This window comes from Zootoca vivipara, chromosome 4 (genome assembly GCF_963506605.1).
Source record: "Zootoca vivipara chromosome 4, rZooViv1.1, whole genome shotgun sequence".
Taxonomy (NCBI): domain Eukaryota; kingdom Metazoa; phylum Chordata; class Lepidosauria; order Squamata; family Lacertidae; genus Zootoca; species Zootoca vivipara.
Window position 1 is genome coordinate 101,851,717 of NC_083279.1, and position 13,997 is coordinate 101,865,713.

Consider the following 13,997-nt stretch of genomic DNA (forward strand, 5'->3'; position numbering starts at 1 on the left):
CATGTTGCTGCTGTGTGCAAAAGTTGGTTTCAATATAATCATATTCCACTGCTGGAATGCCATGGAAATAGCCCAGACCTTAACCAAATCAAAAATCTATGGAGCCGACAAAAGAAACTTTTTAGTCAGAAGCAAACCAGCAATACAGTGGTACCTTGGTTTACGAACTTAATCCGTTCCGAAGTCCATTCTTAAACCAAAGCATTCTTAAACCGAGGCGTGCTTTCCCATATAAAGTAATGAAAATGGATTAATCTGTTCCACTTTTAAAAACAACCCCTAAAACAGTGATTTAACATGAATTTTACTAACTAGACCGTTGATCCATAAAATGAAAGCAATCATCCATGTATACCACTGTATAATTTTTTAAATATACCTCCCTTCATCCCAATATCAAACAGCGGTTCACAACAGCTGGTCTTTTAGTGTGGCAACCCTCTGTTTAATGCTCTTCCCACTAAGAAAGGAGTGGATTCTTCATTTAAGTGCCACCCACACGCTCGGCAAAATCTTGGAAACGCCGACGGCACTCTGCCTTCTTCTCCTGCACATCTGTCACCCTGCACATGGCTGCAGCTCCGTTGAGAACTGAAGCTGTCACGAGCAGCCTCATTTGCTCAGGACTGTGTGTGACCTCACCATCCGTTTCAACTAATAGCAGGTGGGGCCGCCACATTTGAATGGAGAGTTTAGGAGGCGCCACAGGAGGACGGTCTGGCTCCAACGCATCTGCTTCCGAGGGCTGAGCGAGGGAAGGCCGTGCCGACAAAACAGAAGTGCACCCCCGAATGGAGTACGTTCGCTTTCCAAAAAAATTACGCAAACCGGAACACTCAAGCCCGTTCAGAACTGTACGTAATCCCAAAAGATAATTAACTAGGCTGTTCGGAACCCCAGGTACCACTGTAAAGCTCAATTAATAGGGGCAGTAATTGAATCTTGGTTTCACATTATTACAGCTGCCGAACTAAAAAAAAATTGATTCACTCCATGAGAAGGCGTTGTAAGGCCGTAATTAAAGCTAAAGGTTACCAAACTAAGTATTAATTGACATGGTGAGAATTTCTGCATATCTCCTTTTTTCTATGTGTTTCACGTTTCTTCTTAATGACTGCTGTTCTAATAAATACTCCTTCATTATTCCCCCAACAAATGGTGCTATGAGCCATCAAAACTCGGAAATACACTTTCCCCAAAAGTTTTACGCAATTTTGGCCACTACTGTAAGTTGTTCATTTTAAAGTTAATGTACAGGATCAGATTTTTATTATTAATGTTTCATGTTTATATATGGGCAGGGTATGAATAAAAATTATTACTATTACTATTATTATCACTGCTACGACTAACTGAGATTCAATAAGCCTGGCTCTTCTCTGGGATGGATTTTGTTTGGCCCAGTCATGGCATCCCCTCCATCTCCAAGGTCAGGCGTCTCTTTGGTCAACCCAAGATTGACAGCAGCAAAAACAAAAACAGAAAACCTGACAGAAGCTACTTCTCTTTAATAACAACTCTGAGGCTGACATTTAAGATGCCTGGGCAGTTCAGAACAGCCCAACCGTGGTATGAAGAGGAAGTACTGGAGGAAGATGGTTCACAGAAAACTGCAATTTACTTTTTATTGTGGGGGTCCCCGGTGTTGTAGGGGGCGCTGTTGAGCTCTGTGAAAATATATGAGGTTTGTCACATAGAGGTATTTGTTGAATTTCCAGGCAGATAGGACGATCCCACAGGGAGCCTTACCAAGAGAGGCCACGATCCCACGATTCTCCTCCATGACATCCTTATGCAGAGCTCTCTGGTCAGGATCCAGCAACGCCCACTCCTCGTCCGTGAAACAAACAGCGACATCTTCAAAGCACACTGGATGCTAAAAGAAAAAGGGAAATGTCCTCCTCTGAGACAGCAGAAATATGATCTGCTACACAATGCTCTGTTCTTTCCTTCCTCTTAATGGCTGCGTTGTTTCAATAGGATTCCTTTGCTGCACGTTTTAATTATGGATGCTTATTTTAACGCTTAAATTGAATTCTTTTATTCTGCATTTTAATTATGGGTCTTTGTGCAAATAGGTGTACTCCTCCTTGTGGTTTTTAATTCATTCTGCCTACACAATTATTCCAGTTTCCCAGATGGAAGGATCCACTTTCTCCTCTCCTCATGAGTTGTTCTGAAGAGGATCCTTCCCAGTGCCCTAGAGCCAAATTCCAAGGGTTCATGGGGGCATGGAGAGGGGGGAATAGGGGGCAGGACCCATTTTGCAGCAGCTGGGGCCAGCTAGGTGAATCCTGGGCACTGTTGATTATGGTATCTCCAAAGCTTAAAAGCCAATTTTTGTATTCAATGATTAATATAGATACATTCATACCACAGTTTAAGTACGCTTCGGTTTGAGTACTTTCAGTTTAAGTACTCTGCGGACCCATCCGGAACGGATTAATCCACTTTCCATTACTTTCAATGGGAACGTTCGCTTCAGGTTAAGTACAGACTTCTGGAACCAATTGTGTATTTAAACAGAGTACCACTGTAGTAAATAAGCCTAGTTTGGCTGGCCACCTGCCTTGGATGATCTACCTAAGTCTCCTGCAATGCAGGGGGTTGGACTTGATGACCCTTGGGGTCCCTTTCAACTCTAGGATTCCATGAAAACTGCAACTACAGATGAATCCTACTGGCAACATTCAGAAGCCTGGTGTCACAGAGTTATCTGGGCAGGAATTCCCACAGTTCACAGCTGGAGTTTACTCTTTCTTAGCAGGAACACGATATTCTCAGACTTGGCTGAGTTTCAGGCCTAAGGAGAACAGCACCTCATTTGTCAGTTTGCAATTCTTAGTGCAGAAAGTATTGATCTCATTTTGATTTATCTTATTCTAATAAATTGAAGAGGGTTCTGGAAGCTTCTCTGCATAAAAGAAACAAGCAGAAGCTTCCTGATTTTTGGGTTATTCCTTCAGAGAAGCTGAGTACAGCTGGGTTAAAGTGGTTCTGTTATCTCTTCTGTCAAGGTCCTGCTGACTATGAGAAGAGGCCAGAAAGAGCCAGGGTTTCACATACTCTTTCTATCTCTTCCTTCTGGTGTTCTGTATGATTAGTGATAAGGTTTAGAATTATTATAAGTTATTGTAAGTTTAAGTTAAGTCTGCTGCAACTGCTGCAGTTCCTTATGGAGAGGGCCAATCCTGAACATTTTGGATTTGGGACCATTATGCTCATTTGCCTTCAGTAGCAGTAAAGCTTTGCCAAATGAAATACAATTGCCTCTGGTCTATTTTTGGGAATCCTGCAATGTGTTTAGGTTTTCACTCTCCTAACAATACATTGGAGTTCTGCTCTGGATCAATATTGAGTAGAATTCCATGACAGGGTCGTCCTCTAGGAAATCATTTGCTGAGAGTGAAGTCCCACAGCTCCCCACAGCATTCCAAGTCTCCTCCTCTCTGGGTTTCCTAGCATACGATCGAACAGTGTGCCACTGTGCAGCCTGCCTTTGCTCCTCCATTGTCAGACATCTCCTGGCTCTGAGAGACAAGCAAGGAGGGTGGCTTCTGGCAGAAGGAGAGGGAGCCACCGGTGGCTCCTCCTTCTCCTGACTCACCTCTGCCTCTCCGCCTCCCTCCTCCCTCTCACCTCCTTCCTCTTCTGCCTCTGATTCTGGGCTGCATTCTGCCACAGAGTCTCCCAGCTCACTAAGCCCTGTTACCCCTTCAGCTTCTGACACCTCCTCTTCCCAGGCTTCACCCTCTTCTCCCTCTGACCGCTCATCCTTCTTCCACCTCCACTCCTTGGGCTCTAAGAAGTCTTCCCTTCCTGGTTCTCCAGCTGCTTCCTTCCACTATTCCTCTGTGCCCAACCAGTCCATGACATTGCTCCATCCCTTGGCCTCTGTCCCCACAAGGCAGCTTCCCCTGACCTGATCTGGTTCCACAGCCGCTGTTTCCCTTCTGCCCCCATGAAAAGGTGAATAAGGAGGTCTTGCCAGCATCATTCTATCACCTGGAAGAGAAAAAAGGTAAGCAGGATGCCAGGAGTGCCTGCTTCTCTCACAGGTGAATCAGGGCATCTCTAACCACAGATGGGCCTTTGAGAAAGCCTGACCTGCTGAGAGCAGTTGGAGGTTTGTGCCCATTTCATATGTTAGTTGTGCAGAAATACATCTCCCCTCCTCTGGACCCTTGTTCCCAACAGTTCCCCCCCAAAACAAGATGAAAAGAAACCAGAGATTATTTGGAAAAGCAACAGAATGAGACCAAACGGAAAAAAACACCTCCCTGCTTACCCAGTGGCCTCTCTCTGGTGTCCAACGGAGGCCTCTCTGCCTCACAGGAATCCAGGTCCATTTCTGCAAAGAGAATATTTCCCTAAAAAAGAAACAAGGATTCAAAACAGATAATGAATGCCTCACGGGAAAAAGGATGAGCAATCAGTAGGGCATTATGGGATGTTCTCTGTCCTTTTTGGAGCCCCTTGGGAGTATCCACAGGAAAGTCTCTCTCACCTGGTTTCTCTCCTCTGCCTGACTCAGGAGGAAACCTTCGGCCAGGGCCACCGCCTGGGAACTGGTCTCCGCTCCGCATTCCCTCACCCAGCTCTCCATTTCCAGAGGAAGGACAGCCAGGAACTGCTCCAAGATCACCAGGTCCAGCATCTCAGCTTTCGTGTGCCTTTCCGGCTTCAGCCATTGACGGTCAAGGTGGTAGATTTGGTTGCAAACCTCTCGGGGTCCTTTGGCCTCCTGGCAGCAGAACTGCCTCAACTGCTGGCTCTGCCCCTCTGAGCGGAGGGTGTCCTCCTCACCCAGGATCTTCTGCACTGGGTTCTCCCAGAATCCCCCACTGGTCCCAGTTTGGTTGGCATGGCCTCTTCCTGCTCCAGGGCCAGCTGAGTGTTGATCATCCATCTGTGCTCTCAGGAAGCCTCTGAGAGATGGGAAGGAATCCTTTTGTCTTCTGCCAAGCTCTTTCTGTGCTAATGAGAGGTGCTAGGAAATCCTACAAAGCAAATACAATGTTCTGTTACAGGATTTGTAGTTCAGGAGAAGAAAATGCTTCTCTGAACAAGCATGGATAGGAGTCTTGATAGGAACCAGGGCTAAACTGGACCACAGCCCAAACCATGAAATATCTTCTAGAAGGAGGAGGAGGAGATGAAGAAGAAGAGGAAGAGGAAGAGGAAGAGGAAGAGGAAGAGGAAGAGGAAGAGGAAGAGGAAGAGGAAGAAGAAGAAGAAGAAGAAGAAGAAGAAGAAGAAGAAGAAGAAGAAGAAGAAGAAGAAAGCAGCCTCTAGCCCTCCTAGAAGGACCATTGCAGTGCAAAATGTGGAGGAAACTGAAAGGATTTATTTGAGGTGAATCAGCCGAGTTGCTCCTGCCTTCCAGTCAATGCATGAAGTCAGAACTGACTGACAAGGGAGTCATTTGTATCTTGTGAAAAATGGAAGTTTGGCTCTAGTGGGGGGCCTCACCCGGGGGTCCTTGGGAGTTGTTCCGCCCCCACCCCCACTTCAGGGCACATTTCTCCCCCGTTTCTGTCTCCATTTTTGCACTTGGACTCTCCTCCACTCTGAAGACAGACTCCTGGGGTAGGGTCCCTTTTTCTTTGCTCTGAGGGCCAGGTATGTATCTGGCTAACCCTCTGAGGGCCAAGTGGGCAGAGCCAAACCCTTGAAATATAGGCAGGCAATTTATTGTTATTATTCTATTAGACTCTAGTGGGGGTCCTCACTTGGGGGTCCTCAGGAGGTGCTCCCCACCCCCACCCCACCCTCCTGCTTCTGTCTCCTTTTCTTGCACTTGGACTCTCTGCTGCTCTCAAGACAGACTCCTGGGGTGGGGTCCCTGTTTCTTAGGTCTGAGGGCCATTATGCATCTAGTCAACCCCCTGAGGGCCAAGTGGACGGGGCAAAAGAAATCTTTCTTGAAATTTAGGTGGGTAATTTATTATTATTATTCTGTTAGATAGCTTAACACTCACACAGCTGCCATGGATGCCAAGGTCCCTGGAGGCTCAGCGAGTAGCAGCGCCCATTTCCGGGACAGAGAGGATGTGGTCCTGGGATGCCATGCTCTGGGTGCGAGGGGATTGCTGCAGTGGCCTCCGCGTGGAGCTGCCCTTGGAGACGGCTGGGAAACTGGTCCGCAATGCAGCAGCCAGACTATGGGCTGGGATCCCTCTCTTCATTCCTGGCCTTTCTCCCCCACCTTTCCTCCCTCCCTCCTCCACGTGGGTCTTTTAATGGGGGGGGGGGTCGGGCTAGTCCTCCTCCTCCTCCATCTTTGGAAAACCATTTGCACATGTTTCCTCTGTTGTGCAATGACGCTGAGCGACGTCACACAGAGTTAAAGTCCCAGGGACTCCTTTGTTTGAAGAAGGGAGATTTGGTGGGAGTTTGGGATCCTCTGATCTCCAGGAAGGAGAGCCTTGCAGACCTCGCCCCCCCTCCCTGGCAGGACCCTCTCCTCCCTGACCCTCTTGGGGGGGAGAGGGGGGGAGGGAGAGGAGACTCACCCGATCATCCCCGGAGTGAAGGGACAGCAATGCAGCCCTTGCAGGAGAGACACCAAAGCAGGAAAGGAGGACTGGGGATGGAGGGAAGGGTCTTGGCCCCCCTTGCTTCCTGTCCTCTCTAGGAAGGCAGCTCGCTTCCCTTTAACCCTTGCAAAGCTGAGTCGACTCAGCCCTCTCTCGCTTTGCTGCTGTGATGTATGTGACTTTAAGTGTGGAATCTTATTATGTGCACCTGAATCCTATTAGCTGGGATACAGGTATTTTAGTGGTAAGCTGTTCCCCACCCATTCATTCATCTTGTGCATTTCCTCCCTTTCCGGGGGAATGTTGTCGCTGTGTGAGTCAGTAGTGTGATGCAGCAGCTAAAAAAGCCAATGCTGCATCACACTACTGGGCTGCATCAATAGGAGTATAGCATCTAGATCAAGGGAAGTAATAGTACCACTGTATTCTGCTCTGGTCAGACCTCACCTGGAGTACTGTGTCCAGTTCTGGGCACCACAGTTCAAGAAGGATACAGACAAGCTGGAACGTGTCCAGAGGAGGGCAACCAAAATGGTCAAAGGCCTGGAAACGATGCCTTATGAGGAACGGCTTAGGGAGCTGGGTATGTTTAGCCTGGAGAAGAGAAGGTTAAGGGGTGATATGATAACCATGTTCAAATATATAAAAGGATGTCATATAGAGGAGGGAGAAAGGTTGTTTGCTGCTGCTCCAGAGAAGCGGACACGGAGCAACGGAGTTTTATATGGCTTTACTTGTTTTTGAGAAAGTCATGCTTTCATCCTGTGTGTATATGTTGTGAAATCTTCAGATGAAGAGCACACAAATTTTAAAAATGATAATAAATAAGGAAACTGACAAGCTGGAACATGTGCAAATGAAGGCGGTTTATGTATTTACTTTGTATACCACCCAACCCAGTGGTGCTGACTTTATTCAAGGTAAGGCCCACCTTCCAATCACATGATGGAATGACAATGCCTATCAACTGGGGGGGGTGGCTCCCTCAAATATTTTATTGGGGGGGCAAAGACCCCTTGGCCTCGAGCTTCCGGTTCCGCCTGCAGTAATGGCTGACCCTTGTTCCATCCCTCCGACCTTCATGAGGAATTTGGCGGTTGCTAGGGGAGTAAATGGCAACCCCCCTACCTCTCCGGGTGTTACGGAGAGGGGCCGCTGGCCCGCGATGCCCCCAAACCCCGGACGCTAACCTGCATGGCGGGATCTCCATGATTAAAGAAGATAATTAGGTTTAAATTCATGGACATGCTTCAGAAGGAGGGGCAGAAGCTCTGTTTACTGCCAAGGAATTTGCGCTGCTGAGGGTGAGAAGTCGAGGCTGTATTTTATCTGGAAGAAAGATTGATGGGGACGGAACGAGAAGGGAAGTGAGCTTTTTTATTTTTTTCATATACTCTACGAGTTACTCCATACCTTCCCGGACGTGATGTCCTTGCTTGTTTGGAACAAACGAGAAATAAAGGATACCCGTGTGAGTAATGAACTTTATAAACTATTGATATTGAGTATATTTTTTGAAGTTGTAAAACTGCTGAAGAGAGAAGCCCCCCTCTAACTGGATAGTCAGAGTGCCTGGAAGGCGTCCGGTGGATTTATGAGGTGTGACGCACTCTGAATTTGAACAGCGATCTGAAGCCAAGTTCAGCTATAGGGCAAGGAGAGCCACAAATTTATCAAGAGTTTATGCATAATGTGACGGCTGGATCTTCTGCCTGGAAAAGCTGTAAATTTTACAAAGATCGTTAGTCTAAAAAAGTTATGAGAAGAAAGCAAAAGTAATTTGAGCTTTCTAAGATGGCGCGGCTCCGTGTTGAAAGACCGACGCAACAGGGGACACTCCAGACAAAGAAGATTTATGGGGAGGCCGGACTGATTAAAACTCACACAGGAGAAAGAATATATGTGAAATCTCGTTTGATACTTATCTCAGCAGCTGGAAAAATCGGATGAAAGAAGAAAACATCTTAGTGACTGTAGGGGAAAGATCGGGACTATTATGGACTTTGAGTGACGATTTGGACTTTAGAAAAAGACGGCAGTGGACAGTTGCGAGGAATCCCCAATTTTTGAAGCATGGGAACCCCGAAAATTTTAGATGATTTGGCATAACATTCGGCTTAATTGATATGTATTTGTATAATTCGAAATAATGGATGTGATATAATTGTGTTTTAATTGGAAAATTAATAAAAATAGATTATATATATAAAAAAAGACCCATTGGCCTCTAAGAGTTGGCTCCTATTCCCTACACCCACAGGTCTCAGGATGGTTGCAACATGAAAAGACAGAGGTCTTAGACCTAGAAGGATGGGACAACATTTTCGGATGGCACGGTTACTTGATATATGAGAAAGTAAGAGGACATGGGGGCTTTACAAATCATGCTGTGAGGAAAGCTTTATTTGATGTCTGGGAAAGGAACAAGGAAAAATTATGGGTAAAATGGCAGGGTGGGTATCACCGCTAGACTCTACATCCATTCACAAGAAAAATATGAAGGAAAATTGGTTAACGTACAGAGAGCTAATGGAGGAAAATAATCAGTGCCTAAATATTAAGAAATTTGAAGAATTAAAACATAAAGGAGTAAACTGGTTGGAGTATCATGAATTAAAGTCATTTTTTGAGAAGGACAAAACAACTAGAGGTTTTGAAGAGAAACCCTCAATCTGGGAGATGGAAATATTAAGGAACGACCAAAAAATGATTGCTAAAATTTACAAAATGTTGCAAGAAGGACAAATAGGGGTTGAGGAAAGGGGTAAGGCTTTGAAGAAATGGGGAAATGATGTAGGACATATAATAGAATATGAAGAATGGGAGAGTATGGTACAAAACTATAAATTTTACTGCCTGTTACCTTATAAGAGAAAACCTAATGAAGATGTACCACAGGTGGTATCTAGCCTTGGAAAGGTTGGCCAAAATGAACAGAACAAATCAAAATAAATGTTGGAGGTGCACAAAGGAAAGAGGTACATTCTTCCATATGTGGTGGTCATGCCCGGAGATTGGTAATTTTTAGGGCATGATGCACGAAGAACTGAAGAAATTACTTAAGGCTAATTATAGAAAGAACCCAGAGGCCTATCTATTAGGGATAGTGAGTAAGGACATCCCAAAAAAAGAAAACATCTTTCTATATGCAACGGGGCGGCAAGAATATTGGATGCAAAATATTGGAAAGTGACACAAATACCAACTAAGGAAGAATGGCTTTGCAAGGTGTGTGAGTACTTAGAATTGGCCAAACGAACGGATATAATAAGGTACAAACCTAAGAACAGAGTGGAAGGGGAGTGGGAATGTTTGAACCAGTATTTTAAAAAACCAAGTGTTAAAATGAATATCTGGTTGAGTTTAGACTGAGCCCGTGAAGAACTAAGAGAGGGATGGGAATAACAGGTTTAGATATATATATAAAATAAAGAAGGTTAAAAGAAAATAAGGAATACAGATTAGTAAAATAGTGTATAAGGAAGCATTGCGTGGTTGGTGGAAGACTGTCTTTTTTTGCTTTTTGCTTTTTTATGTGTTTTGTTGTTTTTGTTCTTTAATGTGTTCTCTTTTTTAATATTGTAAAAATATGTAATGACATGAAATTTGATATAAGCTTGTATAGTTTACAATTTGTCTATAAGACTAAGGGTGTATTGTAACATTTATTGTAATATATATAGTAATAAATTATAGTATGCAATTTATATTTGGAAAACAGGGATAAGCTCAGAACAGGTTGAGAAGTAGGGGGGTGGGGAGGAGGGAGGGAAACGAGGGAGGGGGTGGGAGGGGAAAATAAGACAATGTAATACCAGTATTACAGTTGTATGTTTTTATTTGTATGTAAACAATTTCCTTTTTCTGTTGAAATCAATAAAGATTATTTTTATTTTTAAAAAAAATGTTCATTTTTTCTTTTTTTGTCTATTTTTCCTTTCTTCTCTTCTTCTTTTCTCAAGTTTTTTTTGAATATGTTTGCATATGACAATGTCTTGTGACAAGGTTTTTGTGTTTTTGTTTTTGATATGATTTAAAAGAAATAAAGTTTGATTAAAAAAAGAAAAAAGAAAAGGCATTAAAAAAATACAAAATACACATCTTTAACCCCCTCCCAACAACATTTTAAAAGGGCATTAGATGTCAATCAGCCAAAGGCCTGGTTAAAAAGGTGCGTATTTGCGTGACGTCTAAAGCTATACAGAAGGGTTTTTCCAAACTATCTATGAATTTTCTGATGCCGAGTGAGATGGGAGCTCTGACTGAAGTTCTTTCCACATTCCACGCACTGATAGGGTTTCTCTCCTGTGTGATTTCTTTGATGAAAAGTGAGATTGAATCATAGAATCATAGAATCATAGAGTTGGAAGAGACCACAAGGGCCATCCAGTCCAACCCCCTGCCAAGCAGGAAACACCATCAAAGCATTCCTGACAGATGGCTGTCAAGCCTCTGCTTAAAGACCTCCAAAGAAGGAGACTCCACCACACTCCTTGGCAGCAAATTCCACTGCCGAACAGCTCTTACTGTCAGGAAGTTCTTCCTAATGTTTAGGTGGAATCTTCTTTCTTGTAGTTTGAATCCGTTGCTCCGTGTCCGCTTCTCTGGAGCAGCAGAAAACAACCGTTCTCCCTCCTCTATATGACATCCTTTTATATATTTGAACATGGTTATCATATCACCCCTTAACCTTCTCTTCTCCAGGCTAAACATGTGATGAGTAACAAGTAACCAAAGAGTTAACTGTGTACTGTAGCACCTGACCACTGAGGAAGATCATGTTACAGAATGTACCAGAAGTGTTTCTGTATGTTGCAGTTGGTTTCGTTTTTGCCTGGGAGACGGTCGCAAGATGTCTGCGCTCTCACCAGGTTGTTTGTTATTTTCTCTCTAGAATAAACTTAAGTAGTTATTAGAACACTTTGGACTCTGTGTGTTCTTAAGAGGCTTTTTATCCAACGGCTATACAAGCTTTCGCTGTGTGAGAAGAAGAACTCTGCTGTGTGTGTGTTTTACTGCCAGCCCGGTTCTACGTAAGCAGAGAAGCTGAGAGGAAGCGCGCCGGGCGATAATCAGAGGCTCCTAATTGAGTCATAAACAACTCAACGGAGCCCTATACCCGTCACAGGTTATGGGTCATAGAACCTAATCAATCACCAAAGCAATAAAAGGTGATTGCAGCTGTAAAAGCCGTGGAGAAAGCCGGTGTAAAGAGCTAGCTGGGAGAAACCTGTTGTTTTGCAGTCGGCAATCAATAGATGCACTCGCTAGCAGAAAGACCCTGTACCAGAAGGCTGGGATCCGCAGTCTACCCGGAGGAGCAACGTGAGCTATTCTGAGTGAGTACACAGACACGGAGCCCGGGGGTGGACAAGATGGCGGAGCAGCTACAGGAGTCATTTGTCGTGCCGTTCCAGAGGTTGAATGGCGACAACTATGCAGAGTGGAGAGAAAGGGCCAGAATGTGGTTGCTGGGAAAGGATTTGTGGACTTGTGTGTTAAATCCTCCAACCCCTGTCGCTGATAATTCAGCAGCTGAAGCACAGAGGTTTGCAGCAGAAACCAGAAAAGACAATAAGGCTCTATGTGCCATTGCCATGAGCTGCGATGCTACACAACTGCCCTATGTGCAAAATGCTGAAAATGCCAAGGAAGCCTGGGACAGTTTGGAAAGGGTCCATCAGAGAAAAACAGCTGGAGCTAAGCTGCATGCTATGAGGCATCTCTTTGAGTTGAGACTGAGACCAGGGCAACCCATTAAGGAGCACATTGCCAATGTGATTGATGCATTCCATAAGCTGCAGCGGCATGAGCTTGTGTTCAAAGAGAAGGAAAAAGTTTATATTTTGCTGTCTAGTTTGGGAAACGCCTATGAACATTTGTGTTTAACATTTGAGTCAATGCCTGAATCTGAACTCACGATTGCTTACGTTTCTGGGCGTTTGGCGGATGAGGAACTGAGACGCCAGAAAGAATCGGCTGAGAAGGGGGGCCGTGGGCGCAGAGAAGCCAGTGGGGGTGCAGTAAAAGGCACTGAGGAATCCACTGTGAGTGCGTGCGCAACAAGGCTTTGTTTTCGGTGCCAGCAGCCTGGGCACGTAGCGAGATTTTGCCCAGCTCCGGAAGCAGCCAAGGTCACTCAGCCAGGTGCCAGGCAACCCAGCGGACGTGGTCGTGGGACCAGCCAGCAGCGCCGAGGCAGAGGACGTGGGAAAACTCCAGATAAGCCTGTCAGCCGTCTGTCTGCTGCCTTAGCAACGGTTCGAAACAAAGGACAGGACAGTTTCACTTTTATTATCGACTCAGGCAGCAGCCATCATCTTGTACCTCCTTCAGGACAGATCCTGAACTGCAGGCCACTTGAAGATGAAAAGAGCCTGCATCTTGCTGATGGTTCTTCTGGAACAATTAAAAGCAAGGGTGTTTTTTATATGCAATGCTTAGACACTAACCTTGATGTTTATGTTGTACCAGGCATGGAGAATGGTCTTTTAAGTGTGTCTTGCTTATTGCGTGAGGGCTTTGAAATAAGTTTTGCCAATGGTGTTTGCAAAATTGCCAGAGATGGGGCTGAGCTGGTAAGTGTTACTGTTGGGTCTGATGGTCTGTTTGTCCTAGATGGGAGGGGGCAAGCAGGTGGAAGTAACACTGGTGATGCTCAGGCTAAAAGTGCCAATACCCCAAAGGGCACAGAGGGCGCTATCCATAAGGATTGTATTCATGCTTGGCACAGAAGATATTGTCACATGTCTTTTCCTTATGTGGAAAAAGCCCCTGATTTAGTCAAAGGTTGCAGGTTCAAGCCATGTCAAAAACACCTGCAATGCCGCGCATGTGCGAAAGCGAAGACGAAGAGATGCTCTTATCCTAGGTCTGAGAGGAAGAGCACAAAGCCATTTCAGTTAGTGCATTTGGATATTTCTGGGCCTATGTCAACGTTAAGTTTAGGTGGTTCAAAATATGTTTTGTGTCTTCTGGATGATTTCAGTCATTTTTCCTGGGTCATAACACTGAAAGAGAAGGGGGAGGCTGCCAAAGTGATAAAAGAGTGGGTAGCCGAGGTAGAACTGCAGTTCTCCGTCACTGTCCAGTGTTTTCAGAGTGACAGGGCGGGAGAGTTTTTGAGTGCAGAACTACAAGGGTTTTTCCGCAGCAAGGGAATTAGACACAGAAAAACCGCTCCTTTTAGTCCACAGGAGAATGGTTTAGCTGAAAGGAAATTTAGAACGCTGTCTGAACTGGTGGAGGCAACGTTGTTTGATGCAGGACTACCCCAGAAGTTTTGGGGGGAATGCTATAAATTTGTGAATTATTGTTCAAATCGCGCTTTTAATTCAGTTGTGGACAACACACCCTACTACATGTTGTATGGCAAAGTTCCGAAGGTGCACTATTTCAGAACTTTTGGGTGTGAGGCTTGGGATCTAATTCCAAAGCAGAAGCGCAGAAAGGGGGGAT

The 13,997-nt window shown here is 45.0% G+C and overlaps 1 protein-coding gene across 1 annotated transcript in view; it reads right to left on the minus strand.

The window, feature by feature from the left end:
* The window catches only part of LOC132592056 (zinc finger protein 883-like), a 71,625-nt gene that overhangs the window by 28,988 nt on the left and 28,640 nt on the right, over positions 1-13,997 (minus strand). Inside the window, exon 8 of the mRNA XM_060274109.1 lies at positions 4,277-4,283. Coding sequence (XP_060130092.1) covers positions 4,277-4,283 — 7 coding nt within the window. The remainder of the gene's footprint in view (positions 1-4,276; positions 4,284-13,997) is intronic.